Source organism: Anolis carolinensis, chromosome 6 (genome assembly GCF_035594765.1).
Source record: "Anolis carolinensis isolate JA03-04 chromosome 6, rAnoCar3.1.pri, whole genome shotgun sequence".
In the NCBI taxonomy this organism is placed as follows: domain Eukaryota; kingdom Metazoa; phylum Chordata; class Lepidosauria; order Squamata; family Dactyloidae; genus Anolis; species Anolis carolinensis.
Genome location: NC_085846.1, coordinates 38,146,905 through 38,170,009, shown reverse-complemented (window position 1 = coordinate 38,170,009; position 23,105 = coordinate 38,146,905). Strand labels below are relative to the sequence as shown.

General features: G+C 40.1%; 1 protein-coding gene across 1 annotated transcript in view; it reads left to right on the top strand.

The window, feature by feature from the left end:
* The window catches only part of grn (granulin precursor), a 39,442-nt gene that overhangs the window by 4,025 nt on the left and 12,312 nt on the right, over nucleotides 1–23,105 (top strand). Inside the window, exons 2-10 of the mRNA XM_062984190.1 lie at nucleotides 9,382–9,538; nucleotides 13,313–13,459; nucleotides 13,907–13,991; nucleotides 14,109–14,230; nucleotides 17,761–17,899; nucleotides 18,695–18,801; nucleotides 19,866–19,995; nucleotides 21,919–22,016; nucleotides 22,716–22,952. Of these exons, the coding sequence (XP_062840260.1) occupies nucleotides 9,395–9,538; nucleotides 13,313–13,459; nucleotides 13,907–13,991; nucleotides 14,109–14,230; nucleotides 17,761–17,899; nucleotides 18,695–18,801; nucleotides 19,866–19,995; nucleotides 21,919–22,016; nucleotides 22,716–22,952 (1,209 nt within the window). The 5' untranslated portion in view covers nucleotides 9,382–9,394. The remainder of the gene's footprint in view (nucleotides 1–9,381; nucleotides 9,539–13,312; nucleotides 13,460–13,906; nucleotides 13,992–14,108; nucleotides 14,231–17,760; nucleotides 17,900–18,694; nucleotides 18,802–19,865; nucleotides 19,996–21,918; nucleotides 22,017–22,715; nucleotides 22,953–23,105) is intronic.

The following is a 23,105-nucleotide window of genomic DNA, read 5'->3' as shown; positions in this document are numbered from 1 at the left end:
AAAATGTGCTGCAAGATATCCCGCAAAAACAAAGATTTTGCAGTTTAATAAACTTTGTCCATGTTTTTATGATAGAACCAATAAAAAATGACATTTAGAACCTAGGAACAAAAACTGTGTTACATCGTGAATGCTGCCAGCTTCTTCCTTCTTTTATGATTGAGTTTCACTTTAGTTTCCCTAGAAGACAAGATCAGAGCCAGGGAGTGTCAAGGGCAGAAGAAGGGTATTTTGAAGTCCTAACTCTACATGACTGCTTAAATATACTAAAGGCATTAGATCCCCGCTGGTTATGGAACCTAAGCAGGGTAAGCCATTGTTAGTACTTGAATGGGTGGCCTCCAGCAAATATCAGGTGCTGTAAGCTGTATTTCTCAGTTTCTCTAACTCCACCTTCCAAAGTATTTCTTGCCTATGGAATTCCCCTAAATCGACAGGCAACTTGGAAAACACACATACACACACAAAACTTTATTGGAAGCCTGTTAACTTTTCAATCTTTTACAGTTGTGCTTTGCAGTTACTTTGCTGCTGTCACCTTTTCCTCCTCGTTGGTCTGAATAGCCTTTGGGATTTGTTTATGTAAATAAACTACATGTATCGCTCATCTGGCACAACTTCATCCCCACTGTCTTTCCAGGCTAGAACTTCATTTTTAAAAAAGGAATTATTTTTATTTTGACAGTTTTATGACTGGTTCATGTTGCCCTCAATTTGCAGGCGGAACAGTTGTTGCTTTGCAACTTTTCTGTTGTGCTATTTTTGTCTTAAAGAGTTTTGACAACTTATTTATTGATTCAGTCGATTTAGATTGTGCCTTTCACCCGAAACTGGGTGTCATGGAACTAGATTGAAAATGGGTACAAGTAAAAGTAGAAAAACAACTTTGTAATGCTAAACCACATTGGAAGAAGTTATATTTCTATAATTGGATTGAAAATAACTTAAACCTGTGCAGGTAAAAAAAGTGCAATGTTCCGCTTGTTTAAAAGCACAGAATAATAATAATAATCTTTATTTGTAACCTGCCCTATCTCCCCAAGGGGACTCAAGAATTTTGCCTAGCATCAGAAGGACAGTTGTGCGAGATCCAAGGACTCACAATCACACAAGAAGCCAGATCAGCACTCTGCAATTTGCCAGAAAGAATGGCTGAACTTTTCACTGCACATGCAAAGGGTTAACGTAGCTGTTCATAAAGTCAGCAGTCTGGCACTGGTGCTAGTAAACTGAAGTTTTCTTACTGTTTCCATTCCATCCAAGTGACTGCAACTACTCTGGTTGGCGCTGATTCCTTTTATTGTCTGCTGGACAAGTCTCTGATTGTGCAAATGCATAAGTCAGTGCAACAGGGCGTCTCTCTGAAAAGAGTCTGAGCTCTTTCCTTTCCTTTCTGCAATATCTCCCCTTTGCCTGTCTGATTTGTTTAACGCAGAGGGTGGTCTGTTGCAGTATCCCATCCTTTCCTCTTCAATTAGAATTGGAACTTAATGGGAGGGGGGGCAGTGATGATAGAAGCAGCTTGTGTGTGTGACTTAGAGAGACATGTTTGTTTTCTGTTGATCTGTACACTAGCATTTATTTAAAACCAAGGTTCAGTGTTCCCTCGGCACTTTCACTAAGGAATCGGGAAATGCGAATAGGTTCCATGAAGCCAGATTCAGCTTTGCTGCATGCAGACGTGTCTGCGTTATCACTAAATACGTGTGAGAACACTCTTGTTTGTTTCAACTTCCCTTTTGTGCAGCTGTATGTGGGAAGTTTTTTCTTCTTTTTGCTTTATGGAGCAACCTGAAGAAATGCTATTCCTCTTGCAAAACGATCAGACTGTGGCTCCTTTCAACCACACAATTATATCACTCTGATTTCACTTGAAATGCTATGGGTTCATCCAATAGAATTTTGGAATGGGTCATTTGGGGAGATGGTAGATCTCTCTGACAGAGGATTCTAAATATACCATGAAATTACAGATACTAAAAGGCCATAGGATAATAATATTCTATACTAATAATATAATATATTGTATATTCATATAATATTAATAATATTATAATGTAATACAATATAATAATAATAGACTATTATAATGGTATATTTATATTACATGGAATATTACTAATAATATTACAATATGGTGTCGTAGTACAATATAGTAATATATAATTCTTATATTGTACTATACAAATAATATAATATATTGTATGTATATATAACTTGTAAGCCGCCCTGAGTCCCCTACGGGATGAGAAGGGCGGGATATAAATGTCGCTAAATAATAGTAGTAGTAGTGGCAGTAGTAGTAGTAACTTTATTTTTATATCCTGCCTCCATCTCCCCAAAGGGACTCAGGGTGACTTACAGGGGACAAGCCCGATCCAACAAAAATTTAAACCAAACATAGATTAAAACATATCTCAATAAAATCAACAACATTGCAATAAGACAATAACATAAAAATAGCATCATCAACAGCCAATAGTCTGAGCAGTAATGGGTACTGAAATTCGGGGGGGGAAGGGAATTGTGCAAAAGATTTTCAGAACATGGCTGGTGGACAAAAAGGCAAGGGCCGATAATAAATTAGAAGTAAAAGAGCAATGTCAGTTTAAAACGCTAAACCTATTGGAGGAAGGACAGGGATAAAGTCCGGGAACTGCTGGTAGATATAGTTGGGGACTGACTATCTTGTGAACTGCTTAATCGAAATGCGCAATGGAATACTCACGTTTTTAGCTCTTTAGGGAACGTGGACAGAGTGGGTGTCAGTCTAACCTCCCTGGGGAGAGAGTTGCAGAGCCGGGGGGCCACCACAGAGAAGGCCCTCTCCCTCGTCTCCACCAAACGTGCTTGAGACAGAGGTGGGAGCGAAAGAAGGGCCTCCTCTGCAAATGTTAGAGCCTGCGTGGGTTCGTAGGGGAAGATGCAATCATGAAGATAGGCTGGTCCTCAACCGTTTAGGGCTTTGTAGGTAACCTGCACCTTGAATTGGGACCGGAAAATTATTGGCAGCATTTACTTTATTATCAGTAATGTTTGGTTTGTATACGTATTTTGTATTGACGTAAAACTTTCTCAGGCATAAAGGGGTCCCAAGTGGGGAAAAAAACTTTAGAAGCCCTGGTCTAGATTGCTATTCTAGATCACAGTGCATGCTATGATGTGCATATACAAACATATGCCCTATTTTCCTCCAGCAACTCACATACATAGTCTTGGGGATGATCTATGATGAGCTATATCCTGAACTCAGATTTAATGAATGTATTTAAATAGTCCTTGCTAGTTGGCTGCTTTGTCAGCAAGCTGAATTGATTATCTCTAGATATATAACTTATAGGAAAAAATATAATGTTGTGACTCCTCAAGTGGAGGTTGTCCCCACTTTGTTGACAAATTATTTTTAAGTTCTCAGGACCGAAGTCATTATATTTGAGCAGGTATGTGTTCTGGGACTGCAGTTCCCAGGGCCAAAGATCAGGGATTCTGGGAAGTGAAACACTAAAGCATCTGGACGGTGAATGTCCAAAATACACTGCTCTTAAAAACAAGCACTGTTTTATATTTGCTATGGATATGGACTGCAAAAGGTTTTGTGTAGTGCTGCACTTTTGTATGATACAATTCTAGAAGACACATAATGCTGACATGCCTTGTTTTTAAGTCTGGTTTCACCTAGGATAATGTTTGATCTCCTTGCCCTGTGATACATAACCAATTCCAAAATACATAAAACAATGAATTTCTCAGGAAGCCTTGGTACTGTTGCATTTGGAGAAAAAAAACAACAAACCTTCTAGGTGCCGTATAAGGAAATCAAATCAAATAGTATCCCAGTGATAAGGTGCATTTGACAGTGTTTCAATCTTCTCTGCCTAAGAAAGGTGCAAATAGCCTCATCCAAGACAGAAACAGCCTGGATCCCAAGGGGAGTTATTTTTTTCTTCCGCTAATGGATCTGACATTTTATTGCTTGGATTTTATGGCTCTTTGTTTCCCAGTGCCCACAAGAAGGGAGTGGCCTCTGCCTGAATTGATATCTCGGATCATCTTAACCAACAACAAAAGCGGCACCTTAAGTCAAAATGTAAGCCTGTGATTCTCATATCATCCTTTTTGGTGTGATTTTTTTGCCAGATGAAGAAGCCAGTGGAGCTTTATTAGCTTACATGATGTACATATTTCATATTTTCTTTGTTGGCGTACCAAAGACATTTGCTGTTTCTTGAATTTGTCATATTTTGTTGCGTGGCCAGCTTACTTACTTAGGCGATCCCTCGTAGCCCAAGGATGATGGTCCTCCAGTTGTAGCGTCTTGGCTGTGGATGCGTAGTTGGCTGTGGAGACCTATTCTTGATCCTCATGTTCTTCCGCAATGAAGACATCAGTTTCAAGACAGAAGACAGTCCTGGTCAGGGTTGGCTTAATGCGCCTTCCTCTTGGCACGTTTCTCTCTTAAGCCCTCTTCAAATTCCACAGCACTGCTGGTCACAGCTGATCTCCAGTTAGAACGTTCAAGGGCCAGGGCTTCCCAGTTCTCAGTGTCTCTGCCACAGTTGTTAAGGTTGGCTTTGAACCCATCTTTAAATCTGTGGCGCAGCTGGCTAGTAACCAGCTGCAATAAATCACTACTGACCGAGAGGTCATGAGTTCAAAGCCCGGGTCGGGTTAAGCCCCCAACCATTAAATAGCCGGGCTTGCTGTTGACCTATGCAACCCCGAAAGACAGTTGCATCTGTCAAGTAGGGAAATTTAGGTACGCTTTATGTGGGAGGCTAATTTAACTAATTTACAACATCATAAAACTGCCAGCAAAACACAAGGAAAGGAATGAGGAAGTACAGCCACTAGTGGATAGTGAAGCAACAGCTCCCCCTGTGGCCGGAATCGTGAAGCTGGAAAAAAAATGTTAAATGCCTCTGTGTCTGTCTATACTGTATGTTGTTTGTCTGTTGGCATTGAATGTTTGCCATATATGTGTTCATTGTAATCCGCCCTGAGTCCCCTTCGGGGTGAGAAGGGCGGATTATAAATACTGTAAATAAATAAAATAAATAAGATGGGCTGTGTGGCCAATATAGCTATTCCATAGAATCATAGAATAATAGAGTTGGAAGAGACCTCATGGGCCATCCAGTCCAACCCCCTGCCAAGAAGCAGGATATGTTTACACTTTGTTGTAGACTATGGATGGCTAATGCATCAGGAAAAATTGGGGCTATTGAATTGGATCCTACAGTGTCTGAATAGAATATAATATTCTGTACTGGTTTTCATCCTTCCCCCTTGAAATGTAGCTCTCATGCTACAGCCATTTTCAATCCAATGACACATAGGAGGCAGTTGAGAGGGTTGAGGGAATAATATCTTTTCTCCCAGTTGGAAGATTGCATGGAAATATTGCATGCTTGCCTCCAGACTCCACAACCCTGCTTAGTAAATGACTCTGGCAGTATGTTCCAGAGCTTTAAAACTGCCTTTTTAGATATTTGAAAACTACCTTATTGGATGGAGTGGAATATTTTACAAGGAGATATTGAGTACCTCCTTCTGCGACTTCAGTGAAAGAATATACACTCATGTCACCCAAAGGATTGCAGCCAGAACATCCTATCTTACAATAACTGGTGTGATTTGGAAGGCTACATATAAACTCATTTCCACTCAAATGAATATCTCTCTGTGGTTTGTTTGCTCTGATACTTTCAGAAAGTTTCGTTTCATTTGAAGCCTCCTGGAAATGGAGGGATGGCAATCGTGAAAGAGGTTACAAAAGACACAGGCTCTTCTTCTCTGTCCCACCCCATTCTGCTTTGGGTTCCCTTTTTGGTGTCTTAAGTTCCTCTTTCACTGGAACAGCTGTGCTTTGAAAAAACCTTACAGATTTTTTTCCTTATAATATGAGATAGATATTTTTCAGGTTTATAACCAAAGATTGGTCGGGGTTCTTTTTGGATATTGGAAAGTTCCTACAGTGCACCCCAAAAATCTCAGAGCTAGGAGGGTTCCCTTGCACCCCAAAATAACTTTTGTTGTGCTTCTCCATGATGGGAATGTGGTTTCCATCAAGATCTACAGAAAAGCTTTCTAATTAAAACGACGTATTTGGGAGTATAGTTATCAGAAACCTAAATTGCCGTGGTATTTGGCCATTGTGGCTGAGGGATTCTGGGAGCTGTGATCAAAACTGAACTTTTGTAAACTCATCTGGATGAAAACTAATGTCCCGTGTATAGAAATTAAGTGAGGAACTGCAGAGGTCAACTCCATAACAAACTTTGGACTACCCCGAATGATGTAAGGACAGAACCGAAACACTGTTACAATGTTGTTTTGCATTATTTGTGTCTCAACAAGTACTTTCCTCATTAGTTATTAATATTTGCATATATTAACTTTTATAGGCATGGAATGAAAAAATATATTCAAAAATATATTTCATTATATCTTGAGAATGGCATTTCCTTGACCTTGTTGTATGATGGAGATGTGAAACGTATGACAGACTACAGTTCCCAGTAGATCTTCCTAGTATAACCAATAATGCCAAGTCATGGGCATTGTAATCTAATAATGTAGGAGCCACGGTGGCAGAATGGGTTGTGCTGGCTAGACTGCTGAACTAAAAGTTGCCGGTTCGAATCCACGAGACAGGGTGAGCTCCCGTCTGTCAGTTCTAGCTTATGGGGACAAGAGGTGTCCCCTGGGCAACATCTGTAGACGGCCAATTCTGTCACACTAGAAGCAACTTGCAGTATGTTCTCAAATCGCTTCTGACATGCTTAAAAAAATCAATAATGTATGTATCGGTTATGGTCACCCCAATCTTTGTTGCTAACTTCTTCATATACTGGCAATTACTGGCCAAAAGCAAGGTTTTGTTAAGAAATGATGCATTGAGATGACAATATATTGAGAGAAACAGAGTGATTGATTTGAGGTCAACCAACGTTTATTATAATGAACAGTTCCTTGCTCATTTCTCAATAAGTCGACAGTTATAGCTGCATTTGACTCTATCCTATGCAGCATTAATGCATTGATCCAGATATGATGTTGAGATTCTTTGTACAGAACACTCTCTTGGAAATGTGAGTGTATGACCTATGGAGATCAAAGCTAAATTTGAGAGATACACACTTTCTTATTTGTACATTTTGTCCAGGGTCACCATACTTCAAAAATATGTGTCCTTCTAAAGAATGTGTGCACCTCTCAGAAAGGCTGCTCTTAGGCAGAAAAAATGAAATACAAAGACAGAATAGGGGATTCCTGGCTCGATAGCAATACAATAGAGTCTCACTTATCCAAGACTCACTTATCCAAGGTTCTGGATTATCCAATGCATTTTTGTAGTCGATGTTTTCAATATATCGTGATATTTTGGTGCTAAATTCATAAATACAGTAATTACAACATAACATTACTGCGTATTGAACTACTTTTTCTGTCAAATTTGTTGTATAGCATGATGTTTTGGTGCTTAATTTGTATAATCATAATCTAATTTGATGTTTAATTGACTTTTCCTTAATCCCTCATTATCCAAGATATTCGCTTATCCAAGGTTCTGCGGCCCGTTTAGCTTGGATAAGTGAGACTCTACTGTATGTGTAAAAAGACCTTGGAGTCTTCGTGGACAACAAGTTAAACATGAGCTAACAATGGAGTGCGGCAGCTAAAAAGGCCAATGGGATTTTGGCCTGCATAAACAGGAGTATAGTGGCTAGATCCAGGGAAGCCATGTTACCCCTATATTTCGCCTTGGTCAGACTACATCTGGAGTCACACTGTGTCCAATTCTTGGCACCACAGTTTAAATGAGATGTTGACAAGCTGGTATGTGTTCAGAGAAGGGCAACTGAACGGATCAAGGGTCTGTGGAACAAACCCTATGAGGAGCGGCTTAAAGACCTGGGTATGTTAGGCTGCAGAAGAGAAGACAGAGAGGAGACATGATGGCTATGTTTAAATATGTGAGGAGAAGTCATAGGGAGGAGGGAGCAAGTTTGTTTTCTGCCGCCCTGGAGACTAGGATGTGGCTTCAAACTACAGGAAAAGAGATTCCATCTGAAATTTAGGAAGAACTTCCCAACTGTGAGAGCTGTTCAGCAGTGGGACTCTCTGCCCCGGGGTGTGGTGGAAGCTCCTCCTTTGGAGGCTTTTAAGTAGAGGCTGATGGCCATCTGACGGGGGTGCTTTGAATGCAATTTTCCTGCTTCTTTGCAGGGGGTTAGATTGGATAGTCCATGAGGTCTCTTCCAACTCTGTGATTCTTCCATACAGAAGACCCCAGTAGTTATTTGAGGCTGTAAACTTGAATTATTTATTGAAGCTGCTCATTCAGCTCTGTATCACACTTTGCTTGGAATAAAGAACCTGGAACCTAGTTGTACCTCATACTACAGAAAAGTTAATTGAAGAGCAAATGATTCTGGATGCGCTGAGCCAAACGACCCCCTTACAAGCACAATTGTTTCGGTTTTTAGAAGGTCTGCCCTCACCTTGCATGGATGCTGTGTTAATTCAAAATGTTTTGCTTTGCCAGCTTTTCAGCCAAACAAAGACTCCAGTTGTTCCTAAAAGGTTAAATTCTAAAAACAAACTCAAAACAGTGTGCCTTTCAATAAATTGGAACAGAGATATGCATGGGAAAAAGAGAGACGGAGTAGGATTTAGAAAAATTACTTTTTAAGATTATAACTCCTTACATTTTCTTGAATTGGCACTTCCAGGTTAGGTGGCGGAATCTGGGAGTTGTACATCCAATTTGTAACTTTTCAAAGCTCTGAGAGGCTCAGCGGCATTTGTGAATGATAGCCATTGAAGCAAAGTTGCTTTTTAAGCATTCCACAATTTTTGAAAACAGCTAGCCTACAATGTTTATTGCTAAATGTTTAATTTTTTTTCTAATTTATTGTGTGTGTGTGTGCAGTATGTTTTTAAACTGCTCAGAGACCTCTGGGCAGTCTGAATGCATAATAATTCTGTTACAGAAAAGGAAATTAAACATTTCAGAAATCAAGTTACTCCAACACGGGGATAGCAGTGAAGGCCAGATGCAACCTTCTCAGCAGCCCCAGCTGCGGTCTCTATTTTGGGCCAAGACAACTGTCAGGGAGGAATTTCCCTTAATCAGCCTTTTTTGCACCAAGCCTTTTCACCACGTGATGCTTTTGCACTGATTTCAGGACTGTCACATGAAGCTATTTAAGTCAACTGATCACCCAGCTGAGAGTCGTAATGCTGCTATTGCTACACTGCATCACTTGATAAATGCTTTCTGGTGTTAGGCCTCCTTGAGTCTTGGGCATTTCACAGTGGTGTAGATCTATATTATAACTGACTGCTGCATCTATTTTTTTATCCTTCTAATTTCAGTTTTATATCCAAGATGTGGGCACCATTGATAGTGTATATAGTGTTCTGTGGGACGGCGTTTTCTCTACGGTGCCCAGATGGAAGTCACTGTGATGGATCATCCACTTGTTGCCAACGCCACGGAGAGGATGGGTACACCTGCTGTGACAAACCTCAGGTAATACTACTACTACTAATACTGATTACTGAAATCATGTTTTCTGGGTTAAGCATTTCTCCCACACACTGTAAGTAAATGCCATTCCCTGAAAAGTCAATTATTGAAATATTCATATAACAACTTTTTTCTTCTAGTATTGTATATACTCGAGTATAAGCCAATTTTTTCAGCCCTTTTCTTATGACTAAAAAACCCCCCCCTCGGCTTATACTCGGGTGAGGGTCCTGGTTGGCTTATATTTGGGTCAGTTTATACCTGAGAATATATGGTACATTTATTATTTTTCTCTATTATTATTGGTATTATTGCATTTATGATTTTACTCTATTATTATTACATTTATTATTCTACTCTATTTATTATTACAGGTATTCTTTTCCTGTATTTATTATTATTAGTATTACATGTATTATTTAACTCTATTATTATTTAAAGGATACATAAGCACATTTACATTGAAGAAGATGAGAATAATGATTTAATCAGAGTTAGACAGTCTTATCTTAAATTACAGTTTTATGTACATATTCCAAAACATTTAACCTACTGATGCCTCAATTAATGTAATTTTATTGGTATCTTATTTTTATTTCTGAAATTTACCACCCTCGGCTTATACTGAAGTAAATGATTTCCCAGTTTTTGTGGTAAAATTAGGTGCCTCGGCTTATATTTGGGTTGGCTTATATTTGAGTATATACGGTAAATACAGTAAAAATATTTATTTTAGGAAACATCATTTTCTAGAAAATGCTTTCTCCATTTGTGGAAGACCCCTGGCATATCCGCGGCTTGAATAATTTGGCCCTAAAACCTCCCTTTGACTTGTCACAATGTTGATTTTAAAAGATCAGAGGTCAAAGACCTTATCGTGAACAACAATGGTTTGCTGGCTCCATTCTATGAACATTTTTGTGGTAATTTGTAGATGAAGGATAAGCAGATCATTCACATTCTGCAAGTGGTACACATGTTGTGTTGGTGTGCTTGCCTCTGTTTTTGTATATCTCTGCTTTTCCCTTCCCTCAATAGATACAGAAGATCAATCCAGAATTTGGGTAGAAGGCATTTATCTGAAAAACATACTGGTTATAAATGGAACCTGGCTTTCTGTTTTTGATGAATTGACAACCTGAACATTCAGGATTATTTTCTGATGAAACCTACAACTCTGAAATATATAGATACAGATATATAATGTAAATTAAACATTTTACCAAAAATGATGACTAAATATCATCTTCCTCGCTAGGGAATTAAAATGGGATTCAAGTAATTGAAATCGAGTCTTTCAGGGAAATGATTTAAATCAATTTGTAAATGAATTCACTCCCTTGTTAGGTCCAAACCAGCCAAATGAGTGTATAAGTGGATTCAGTTTGTCAAGAGATTTCCAAAGTATTTCTTTCACTTGCCAATTCACCTATTGTAATCCTACTTGCTTTATTCTAAGACCTTTTATTCCTGGGAGCATGTTTTAATTTACAGTTGCATAAATCTAGCACATTTTGATGTCTTAGTAAAGTAACCCTGAAATTACAAAGTAAAGGATGGCCAATTAAGATATCTCTTTCTCCAGTTAGTTGTCTTCTATGTAATTACTAGTTCTGCTTTAAATTGCCCTCCTCTGTGGGTCAGATGATGAGCTAAATCAGTGATATAATTAGTAGCCAACAGCCTCTTGGTTGAAAAGCAAGAATATCTTGATCCAGATAACATTCTGCCTCTTACTTACGGTAGTTTGAAAAGGATTTCAGCTAGCTGTGTCTCTAGGAACTCGCGTGAAAGCTGAAGTTTGGGAGCTGCAAGATTTCAAAGGTTCACTTAGTCTGCTTTTAACTTAGATCAAAGGTATCTTTATGGTAGAAGTGAAGAAAGTATGCAGGCAGTCTTTGGATCCCACTCAAAAGCTGCCCACAAGTTCTCCCAAACCCCCAATCCACTTTTTTGTTTACATTTTTGGCATGATTTTTGAGCAATTTTTGCCGAGAGACTATGGAGAAAGTCTCCCAAATGCCTGAAAATGCGCACAAATGCCTCTGCAACCACCCTAGAACTACAAACTATTCCCACATACTTCTGCTTTCCTCTGAAGTCCTGAAGTTTGAAGTCCTGCAGAGAGAGAAAAAATGACATAATAGGGATTTCTGTAGGAGATGCAACCCACAAGGGAATGGACATCCTGAAGTTAGCCACACATTCTATATTAGAAGTTCAGTAATATCAGATAGCCTTCCTGGAGAGAAACTTGAAAATACTGGGAAAAATACTTTTCAGGGGTTGAAATCCTCTTTGTGACTTTAGCTGCCAGAACCCCATATGCAAAGTCCAACAAGATAAGTGTAGTAGTGGAACTTTGTATTCCACCCGCTTCCAAGAGGATCTTGACCTTGGAATTCCAGGACCACAAGATAGCATAGCTGGAGACATTCAGAGAGCTGTACTCCAAAAAACAACAAAAAAACCCATTTTCTTTCTTGCTGTTTCTTTTTCTCTCTCGTACATGTAGGACTTGGAATAAAACAAATTTATAGATCACTGTAATATAGGCTTTTTAATGGACAATGGCTACAAACCACCCAAAGAACTATGGCTATTATAAGCAGCTAACCTTCCTTCATACTGTAGATTTACACTGTTATTTCCTTATGGTTGTACAGTCAGCCCTCTACATTTTCTGTGGTTAGGAGCACAGGATCTCAGCAAAAATGGAAAACCAAAAATTGCTATTTTTGCTGGGAGAATGCCTCTCTGAGAATATATAGTTTTGTTGCACCCTAGTACTGAGGCACCCATTCACCCAGCACCACACCAAAGGCCAGTAGTCCAGTAATAAAATGTTTATTGAGAAAAAATATATAAAACGGGGGAAAAGGTCAATTCCAAAAAAGACAGTCAGGATATAACATGCATTATATGAAATAAGCCAGAGTTCAATAGCAGTAATTCAGAAATGCCAGGGAAAAATTTCAGAACCAAGGAATCCAAAAACATAGAAATAATCCAAGGTAATTTCCATGAACATGAACACAGGAATCTCTCCCAGGTAAACTCGTCAAAGGTACATAGGCAAAGACAGAAACATGAAATAATCTTGACAATTCAAGAATCTGGAACTTGGAAACATGAATAGGAGACTGATTCCCCTTTAACAGTCAAAGCACTTAATTTAAGCCCCTGTAGGTTCTCATGAAATCATGTCTAAGGCACCTGGATTTCAGGACCTTATCTTGGATTCACTGGGAAGATCTTGTTTGCCTGCTTTCCATGCCCTACATTCTCAAATCTAATTTACACTCCCCTGAAAACTCCTCAACCTCCTCATCTTCCAAAGGCTTTTTTCTAGGGATCCAGTACTTTCAGTTTCACCGGTTGTCTGGGAACAATCAAAATAATTCAAAGCATCAGCCGGGTCATCCTGACCTGTCTGCAATTCTCCCTGAACACTGAAATGCTTCATTTAGAAACCCCTCATCCTCTGAATCCTCTGACACTTGCCAGATTACAAGTTACTTCATCATGATTTTGCAGTCAACATCTGATGGATTGTACTGGGGTAGCTGGAAATTCCTTTGTTGTGATTGTCATTGGCTATACCAAGGTGTTGGGGACTATTCGACTGTGGATATAGGGGCTTGGATTACAATTCCCAAACTTCATTTGGCATTCTGACTATGGATTCTGGGAATAATATTCTAAAGAAATAAGTCTTTCGAGATGGATTGTTGAGAGAGTGCCGAGTAGTCACTTATGCGCCTGTTTTCTTCACAGTTTGTGGGGACCTCCCTGCGCATGTTGCCCCCAGACAGTGTGAATGAGCTCTCCAACGTTGTGTGTCCCGATGGCAGCATGTGTCCTGTGGACTACTCCTGTTTGCGTACGGTAGATGCTGCCTTTGCCTGCTGTCCCTGGAAAGAGGTGAGCCATGGGATGGATGATGGTAAGAGTGATACAAGGAGCAGAATTTTCTAACACTTGCCAATTTCTTTGAAGTATAGGCATCCCTGCTTTTTGATGGCTGGTTGCTGTTTTAACAGATACAAATAACACTTATGTAACACAATTTTTGTTCTTGGCTTCTAAATGTCATTTCCTAATTGGTTCTATCATAAAAACATGGGGAAAGTGTATTAAACTGCATCCTGCAGCACATTTTGCTATAGTCTTTCAAAGAATATCTCATACAGTCTCAACCAATTCAACATAGTTTGTGGCAGCCACGTAAACTAAGTTTCTGGAGTATAACAACTACTTTTGAAGTAAGTACTGCACAATGAAACAGGAAATAACACTTTCAAACCAGAAACAGAATTTTTTTCAAATTTTGTTACATAATTGGTCTGACCCTTTTCCTGTCTTTCATAGGCCATTTCCTGTGCTGATGGACACCATTGTTGCCCCCTGGGCTCCCACTGCAGTGCGAAGGGAGATGCCTGTATACAGAGTGAAGGTACTTTGGGACATCACGATAGAAGAGAGGGATCTGGGAATAACAATTAAAATATATTAAGCTACACAGTTAATAACATTTCTGGTTTTAACTGTGTGCTTTTGTTTGAACTTGTAGTGGCAGCTCCTCTGGCCACGTTCAGTGCTGTCCAGTGCCCAGACCATGAGTCGGAGTGCCCAAATGATTCCACGTGTTGCCTGATGCCTGACGGATCGTGGGGCTGCTGCCCAATGCCAGAGGTACAGAATGTGGTTCCACAGGAGATGCACATGTAAATTATGTCATGGCAGAGGGCTTCTAATGTGTGCTGTACTTTTACCTTTCTATGCATAATAATAATAATAATAATAATAATAATAATAATAATAATTTATTTATATACCGCCCTATCTCCCAGAAAGGACTCAGGGCGATTTACAACAAAGATACAGACATACAATACACAACAATATAAAAATACATTACTACACAAAAATAAAATTTACATTAAAATAACAATCAGTAAAATCACAGCAGCTTCCAATTGGAGTTAATAATGTCGTAGGTAACATAGACCATGATCAGGAAAAGATGAGACTGTACAGTATATATACGCATGTCTTTTTTAAAAAAGAAACTTTTAAAACTTTTACACAAGAATTCACCCAGATTTTTCTTTGTGTTTTTGTACTCAGCCTTGGTTTTCAATTGGGGAGAAAGGCGTGATATATACTAATGTGCAAGTCTAGAAATATGAGTCATAAAATCCAACCCCAAAACCTGGGTCAGTTTATCCACAGGTCAATGGATGTACCTTCACCTATACACAATACACACACATACACACATATGTGTGGCTTTCAACCTGTGGGTCCCCAGGTGTTTTGACCTTCAACTCCCAGAAATCCTAACAGCTGGTAAACTGGCTGGAATTTCTGGGAGTTGTAAGCCAAAACACCTGGGGATCCACAGTTGAGAAACACACACACACGTGTGTGTGCGTGTGCGTGTGTATGTATATAACCATTCATTCTTTGGTAAAGGGATAAAGGGGCTTTTTGAATGTCTGGGCAGGAAAACAAATATGTATAATATAATATAAATTGACTGCATACATTAAATTCAACAGTAGTCCTTTTTGAAGTAGGCTGATTGAAACAAATGGAATGTGCTATATATACTCTTGCATTCTCAGGTATAGGTCGAGGGCAGGTTTGGGTGCCAGAATCACATTTTGGACCTTCCTTGAAGAGACCGTCCAAAAAAAGTGACCCAGAAGTTACTTCCTTTTTTAAAAGTCATTTTTGAAGATGTGTTTATTTATAAAGACACATACTGCCTTTTTTGTACCTCCTCCATAAGTGCTCTCAAGGTGATTTATAACAATAACATAAAATACAAGAAAGAAAAATTAGACCATAGGAACAAACAAAAGATAGCACAGTTAACAGAGAAATTAAGCCCACTGAAAACCTGGCAGAAGTTACTTTCTCTTGTAAAAGAAAAGCCACTTCTGGAACTAAAAATGTCATGGGGCAGAAATGTCTGACTTCTTGAGGATGTTTGGTGCATTCACGAGCAATATATGTGTCTGTATCTGTATTCATATGCATACACAAACACACACCTATATATATAAAAATGTAATGTGCATAATTAGGACCAAGTTAACAACAAAACCACTGGGCCAAATCACACCAAATCTGGCCACAAAACTAATCACTTTCCAAGGAGTGATCATTAAAAAACCCCAAGAAAACAGAAACAAGGCCAGAAAAATCCCCAAAAATAAAAAATAAAAACATTATGTGCTTGCACAAGAAATCTCCCTACAAAGAAAGTAGCCAGGCTTCAAAGCGGCTCCTTGATTGAGGGTGCTACTCCAGCTCGCCAAACAAGGATTCCCCTAGGTATAATACAGCCAGGCATTGAAGCTGCAAGGATATTCAATGAAATTCAGCCAGACCAGCAAAGGATTAACCTTGGTAGAAGGCAGCCAGGCTTTGAACCAGTGATACTACTCTGTATGATTGAAGCTGACCAACTGAAGATTGGTACTATGAATATTAGTACCAAGCAGCCAAGCTTTGAAGCAGCGAGGCTACTCATTGCAATTCTAGCAGCCCAAAAAACCATTCCCCTGGAACGCAAGTACCCAGCCTTCCAAGCAGCAAGCCTATTCCGTTGCATTCCAGCTTACCAAACAAGGATTCCCATAAGAAGAAAACGGCCAGGCTTTGAGGCTGCAAGGCTATTCACTTCTCTTCCACCTGGCCAACAAAGGATTCCCAAACGCCACAGCAACGCGTGGCCGAGCACAGCTAGTATATATATATTACTCGTGAATGCATTAAACATCTTATAGGAGTGGACATTTTTCCACCTTGTGCTATTTTAGATCATTAAGAGATCTTTTTATATATTGTGTCTCTTCTAAGGCCCCCTGAAGCTAGTTCAGTCCCCTAACCATCTGCTGTTGCTTAGTTATTAAAGAAAACCTTGTTCATGGCATCATGGTTTTGATGGTAGAGCACATGCATCCAGTGTCACCTTAGAAAGTTGAATCTTCCCCAACTCTGTGTAAATGGTTTTTATGTTGAAAGATATGTTATGAAGCAACCCACACTTAAGGTGACATTGGCACGGTCCTCAAGAATGCCATGGCCTCATCCTCTGAATGGAAAGTTTACTGGATAAGGAAAAATCCTGTTGTTCAGTAGCACAGCAATGGTGGTGTTGGATTCGTGTAATGTAGCAGAGCTGTGGTGCAACACTGTGAGAGAACTGCAGATGAAATGGTTTCTGGTGATGCATGTAAGCTTGGCCACATCCTTTAAGACAGTCATGTCCCCCACCCCATATGTATTGGCACCATATGTCTCATCATCCAAACCAACTAGGTTATGAATGGAGGGTATAGTTGATATCTCTGTGGCTGCCAAATTGAGAAAAGTGGGTGAAAGGGAACAAATTTGTTTCCAACAACTATCATCCAGTCTCACCTCCTGGTAAAGGTCTATCAAAGGTCTATGGAGCTGTCTTTAGGAAGTCTTTTGTCAATCCTTGATGTCAAATGCAGAGTCGGTCTGACTAATGATGAAGGACTCAATGAACTGAGAATTTTTGCCCATTATGATACAGTATGATACAATTCTGTCCAAAGAAAATTCTGAACAGCACAATTTGCACCATGTGGACATAAAATAAAAATCTGACCTTGAGTCACCAACCACAGGATGTCTTATTTAGCAACCAATTCCACATTGTTTTAGAGATTCACTGTATGTTTCCTGCATGTTATGCAACATGTGATATTGCAGCAGCAGAGAGCTGCAAATATGTGAACTGAAGAAATAGTTGTTGTTGCAGCTTACAATAATGTATGTAAAATGCCATTTAAAAACATGGAAATTAACTCAAGCCATCAAACTGTAATAAACGCAGCAGGAAAATATAATCCAAATAAATGTTGATTTCTCAGGAACCTATGCCCACTGACAAATATAGTATGTACATCAGGCACGGGCAAACTTTGGCCCTCCAGGTGTTTGGGACTTCAACTCGGACAATTCCTAACAGCCTACCGGCTGTTAGGAATTGTGGGAGTTGAAGTCCCAAACACCTGGAGGGCCAAAGTTTGCCCATGCCAGATGTACACACACACACACACACAAAAACACACACACAGCGCAATTTCTTGGTTGTTTGACATAGAAGCAGAGGGATAGTATTAAATAGCATATTAATAGCATATTAGATAGCATATTAAAGTCCACCATTTTTCCTTTAGGCTTCCTGCTGTTCTGACAAGATCCACTGCTGTCCTCATGGCACAAGTTGTGATCTGGCTCATGCGCGGTGCTTCTCATCCACTCAGGAGCAGCCTCTTTTGAAGAAGTTCCCAGCCAAGAAACGAGCTCTGGTGTTAAGTATGGAGCACTTTAAACAGAAATTGGGAATCTATCACTTGGGAGTGCTTTAGTTATGTATTTCTGCATGACAGGGGGTTGGACTGGTTGGCCTTTGTAGTCTGTTCCAACTGTGGAATGGAATTTGAGGCTGGCACTAACACAAGGCAGAGCGAGGTGGCTGCATGAGGCAGATTTGCTTTTACTTATTTATTACGATGTTTATTTTTGTTGTAAAGACATCTGTAAGATTTTCTGTTTTCTGTTTTGAAATAACACTACCAAACAAAATTTGGAAAAATATATCTTCCTGGTTTGAAAGTGTTATTTCCTGTTTAATTGTGTGGTGCTTACTTTGAAAGTAGTAGTTATACTTCAGAAACTTTGTTTCTGTGGCTGCCACAAACTGTGTTGAATTGGTTGAGACTCTTATGGCATCATCATCAAAATAGATATATTAATTGAAAAAGTATAGGAAAAGGTGCTGCAGGGTGTCCTGCAAAAACAAAGTTTTTGAAGTTTAATAAACCTTTTCCATGTTTTTATGATAGCACCAGTTAGGAAATGATATTTATAAGCCAGGAACAAAAATCATGTTACATAGTGCAATTTGAATGCCTTTGGCAGCTGAGCAACCTGATGTGGGGAATAGGTGCCATTTTTTGCTTAGCAAAATGCCTTCTATCAGCCCTCTTGGACTCAATTTAATGCATGTAGGCTGGTTTTACGTGAAGCTATTCAGTTACTAGCTGCCCGTTCATTTTGCAGAGTCTGCACATATCTAATCTCTTCATTTACCTTCATTCCTGCACACAGGTCTGGCTCAGAAAAATATCTGTCCAGGGAAACAGTCTAGCTGTCCTGACGTTGCCACCTGTTGCCTTCTCTCGACCAGCCAATATGGCTGTTGCCCTTTACAGAACGTAAGTACAAAGAAATGGTTAGGCACTGGAAAGCTGGAGAGTTCCAGTCCAGGAACAGGAGCTTCCTGCAAAGCATTGCAACATTTGTTTTTGGAACTACATCTCCTAAAGCCATTCCAGATGGTTTTGTTTCTATGTCCAGCTGCTTGTATGCCACTTTCCTTTAAATTTCTCAGGCATAGGTAGTATCAGAAGAGAGCCTGGACAGTTGAGGGCAAAGAGACAAGGCATTAAAGCCTACTTCCTGAAGTAAGCATTTCATACAGGGGAGGCCTTTGCTGAAGCTGGAATGGTTGCTTTCACTAATATAGTTTTTGGGAGTTCTTTGTATTTTTGAGTTGTTTGCTTACAAATCATTTCATGGTCTTATATTGGTTGTAAATTATGGTTGTATATTAATGTATGTTGATGTTAGGCTTGTCCCCATGTAAGCCACCCCGAGTCCCCTTGGGGAGATGGGAGCAGGATATAAAAATGAAGTTGTTGTTGTTAAACTCTTGCTAAATCCACAACATTTCATATCTGTTCTACCAAACAACCAAACAGTTTTTGACAGAATTTGGGGGAAAAATGTCTTTTTTAAGACATCTTAAAATTTATGTAAAATATATCTGGCTACTTGCTCTACTTTCAGTAGGCTCACAGCTAATAGAACTTATTGTAAGTTATGAATGTATGATTACGGTTTGAAAATCTAACAAATTATAATCCATCATGTTTAAAGAGCACCAAGTTGAAAAAGAGTGTTTCTGCTGCAGTGTGGATTTATATTCCTTAACGAATTCCTCTAGTGGCCTTTGATCAGCTTACACTCTCTGTTGTGATTTTAGTTTCTGTATTTGTTTTTAGAACAAATTTAATTGCTATATTTCATGGACGCTATGTTTTAATTTTATCAAATAGTTCAACTGTTCATTGGCCCAGATGATTGGATCACGAATAAGTATAAAAATAATATTTATTTGAGCCCTCCTTCCTAATTGTCATATTTCATTGAGATAGGCTTTTGGCTGGCTCCAGTACCCACCAGGCTTGCCCTTTCCTCCTTCTTTCTCCCCATTCAGGCTGTGTGCTGCAGCGACCGTCTTCACTGCTGTCCACAAGGCACCACCTGTGACCTGCTGCATTCGAAATGCACAATGACCTCTCGCTGGTCATGGCCCATCACCCGTCTCTCGGTGGACCTCCAAAAAGGTGAGGAGGGCTTGCTAATAGACAATAGCACATGATGAGAGATACCTAGTAGAATGAGGATGCCAGAAGAGAAGCTCACTGGGATGGTGAAGGACTAGCAGCAAGTCCTTAGTTAGAGCAAGTGCCTAGTAGCCTAGAACAGCAATGTTATTTTAGTAGCAGAATGGAAGACAGAGTCCTATAAGCATCTTTGTTATTCCCTATTTGAAAAAATGCAATGTATAAATGCAGATTGCGGTGGCTCCTCTCGAAAGAGTTGTCCTATGCAGTTAATTTGTTCAAAGGAACTCATATATGGCTTATATCCCATATGGCTGCACCTTACTTACACAGTCTGCATGCTAAAATCTGTGACAGCTCCCTCTGGACTCACTTTGTCACTTTGCTTATTCCCTCATCACTGCTAATCCATAATTCCTGGCGAACAAGGGAGATTGGGGAAGCATCCAGCTATGTTCCCACAGCCTGATGCCAACTGAGGACATCTTCCTCCAAGAACTTCTGGGGTCCTCTGGATGTCTTGGCAGATGAAGTCATCAGTTTGCACCTGGCTGTGGGAACACAAGCCCCTCTGTTTTCCAGCAGCAACAAAATTGCTGTGGGAGGACTTCCAGAATAACACTAGTGAGTCCTAGGTGGAGTTTTGGTTATTGTAGAAGAAGAGAATAGACGTTGAGTTCCCCCTTATCTGAAATTCTTGGTACCAGAAGTTTTCCAAGTTTTGGACTCTTTTTTGGAATACATGTATTTTCATATATGCGGTGATTGAAGGATGAGGAAAGGAGGGCTAATCATACATCTAGCATCCACTGAGATTTTTCTCTTGACAGAGGAAAGAAAAAACAGGGAAAGAGATAGGAAGTCTGTTTACACAAGACCTAGCTGTTGCTTTCCTGGCTATTGGCACATTGTCTACCTTTTTAGCAGAGTATCCAGGAAGGGATGGAGAAATCTTCTGTCCTACCCACTCCCGTGCATCTTTTTAATTCTCCCTGGATACAGGCGGTGTTACTCTGCACTTGCCCTCATGTCCCATTTCCAGGATGCTTTCCCCACCATTGGTTTTTTTTATTTCGTGTCAAAAGCATTGCATAATAAATAAGTTTAAAAGCGATAAAATTAAGGAATCACAAACAGCTAAATAGTTTTAGACCAAAAGTGGGCAACAGCAGTTGCATTGTCCGTAGCTTTGAACAACTCCTCCTCTGTGCATGAGGCAGGGCATTGTGGGCAAGCATACATATGAGGAGTTTTTTGTTCAGCTCCACAGTCACACAAGGTGGAGGATTCCTCCAAGTAGTGCCATCTTGCCCGGTTGTCTTTTGATCTGCCCACTCCGCTTCTCAGTCTGTTTAGGGACTTCCAAGTTGCCCATTCTTGGTTTGCCCCTGGAGGCAGACCCTCATGGGGGGCCATCCAGTTGGGATTGCCTGGTTTAGCTGCCCAGAGGGAAACCCTTGCTGTTGCTGGGGGAACATCAAGAGGAGTGGTGGTTCTCATGAAGCTTCTCCTTGACTTGAGTCTACTGGGAGGAGGCTGATAGTCATGCAGTGGGTGGCTTTCACAATGTTCGAACTTATTTCTCTCACCGTTAGCAGCAACTTCCCGTCGCACTTCAGGGGGGGGGGGGCAATGCCAGCTAGCTTATAGAGTTTATCAACAGGTGTAGGTTTAAGGCATCCTGTGATTATTTTGGAGATTAAAGGCAATCATGGAGGACGGAGCTGTTTATAGCTGCTAATGACCAGTGTATATTACCTCCAGCATGCCTGGGTGCTCACAAGAGGGAGAGGCCTGTTGTGTTCTTATCCTACTTGAGGAATTCCCATAAGCCTCTGACTGGCTACCTTGGGAGATGAATGCCAGACTAGAAGGGCCTTTAATGAAATCCTGTTGTGCTTTTTTTTTTTTGGACCACTGCAGCTCATGATATTCAGTGTGATTTAAAGTACAGTTGCCCATCTGGGAACACTTGCTGCAAGAAAGCCTCAGGGGAATGGGCGTGCTGCCCCCTGGAAGAGGTAAGAAGGGAGGTGGGATCTCATCCATGGTTAGAATGTGGGCTGTTATTCCTTGTGCCCGGGAATTGTGGGGAGTTTAGTGACAAAAACACCTGTTTTGCGTGGTATACAGTCCCATAATCTCATTCTAATATTGCTGAAGGAAGAATCTTCACCAGGTTGAGGGACTTGGATGTAGGGAAAATTTGATGCCCCAAACCCTCTCTGGGCCAAATGATACCAAGGACACAACCAACCCACCAATATCTTTAGAGCTGCGTTTAAAACCCTGGCTACAGCTGGGAACTCAACTTTCTGTTACCTTCTGTATAAATTTGCAACAATGACTAAAAGTTTGGCCCTCAGATAATAAAAATCAGGCTAGAAGGAAGAACAGAAAAACAATGTAATCAAAAGGAAGAACGGAATTATATATGGATGTCTCCAATCTAATGGATGGGAAGTCACTAAATTGGATGGGGTGGGAGAAGGGGAGAGTATAACCAAATACAAATATAGTATAGATCTTAGGAGGTATTGTTCTGGTTCGTGCATATACCAATGTATATAGATTTTATTCACTGTTTTGAACATGTAAATTGAAAATTTAAAAAATATATTAATCTAATTGTTTCCAGTGGTGTGGACACCTTGCATACCCCTTGTATCCAAATTGCTCTATGATTCTGAACTTATTTGCCCACTGTGTGTAATTTCCAGGCTGTATGCTGCACAGACAACATCCACTGCTGCCCAAAGGGCTACCAATGCAATCTGGCAGAAGGCACCTGCGAGAAAGGAAGCAGAAATATCCCATGGGTGGCAAAGACAAGCACAATATCTACAGCAGCCTCTACTGATATGATCGTGCAATGTGATTTCCAGACAGCCTGCCCAGATGGCCAAACTTGTTGCCGCCTAGTATCAGGCGCCTGGGGCTGCTGTCCAATACCACAGGTATATCTCATTCCCCACCTTCTATGATGGGCATTATTCATGTGGCTGCTCAGTCATTATTGCATACTGTACAATCCCCATATCCATGGTGGATATATTGCTAGGCTATGTGTGGATATGCAAAACCATGATAATAGCAAACTCTATTGAAAT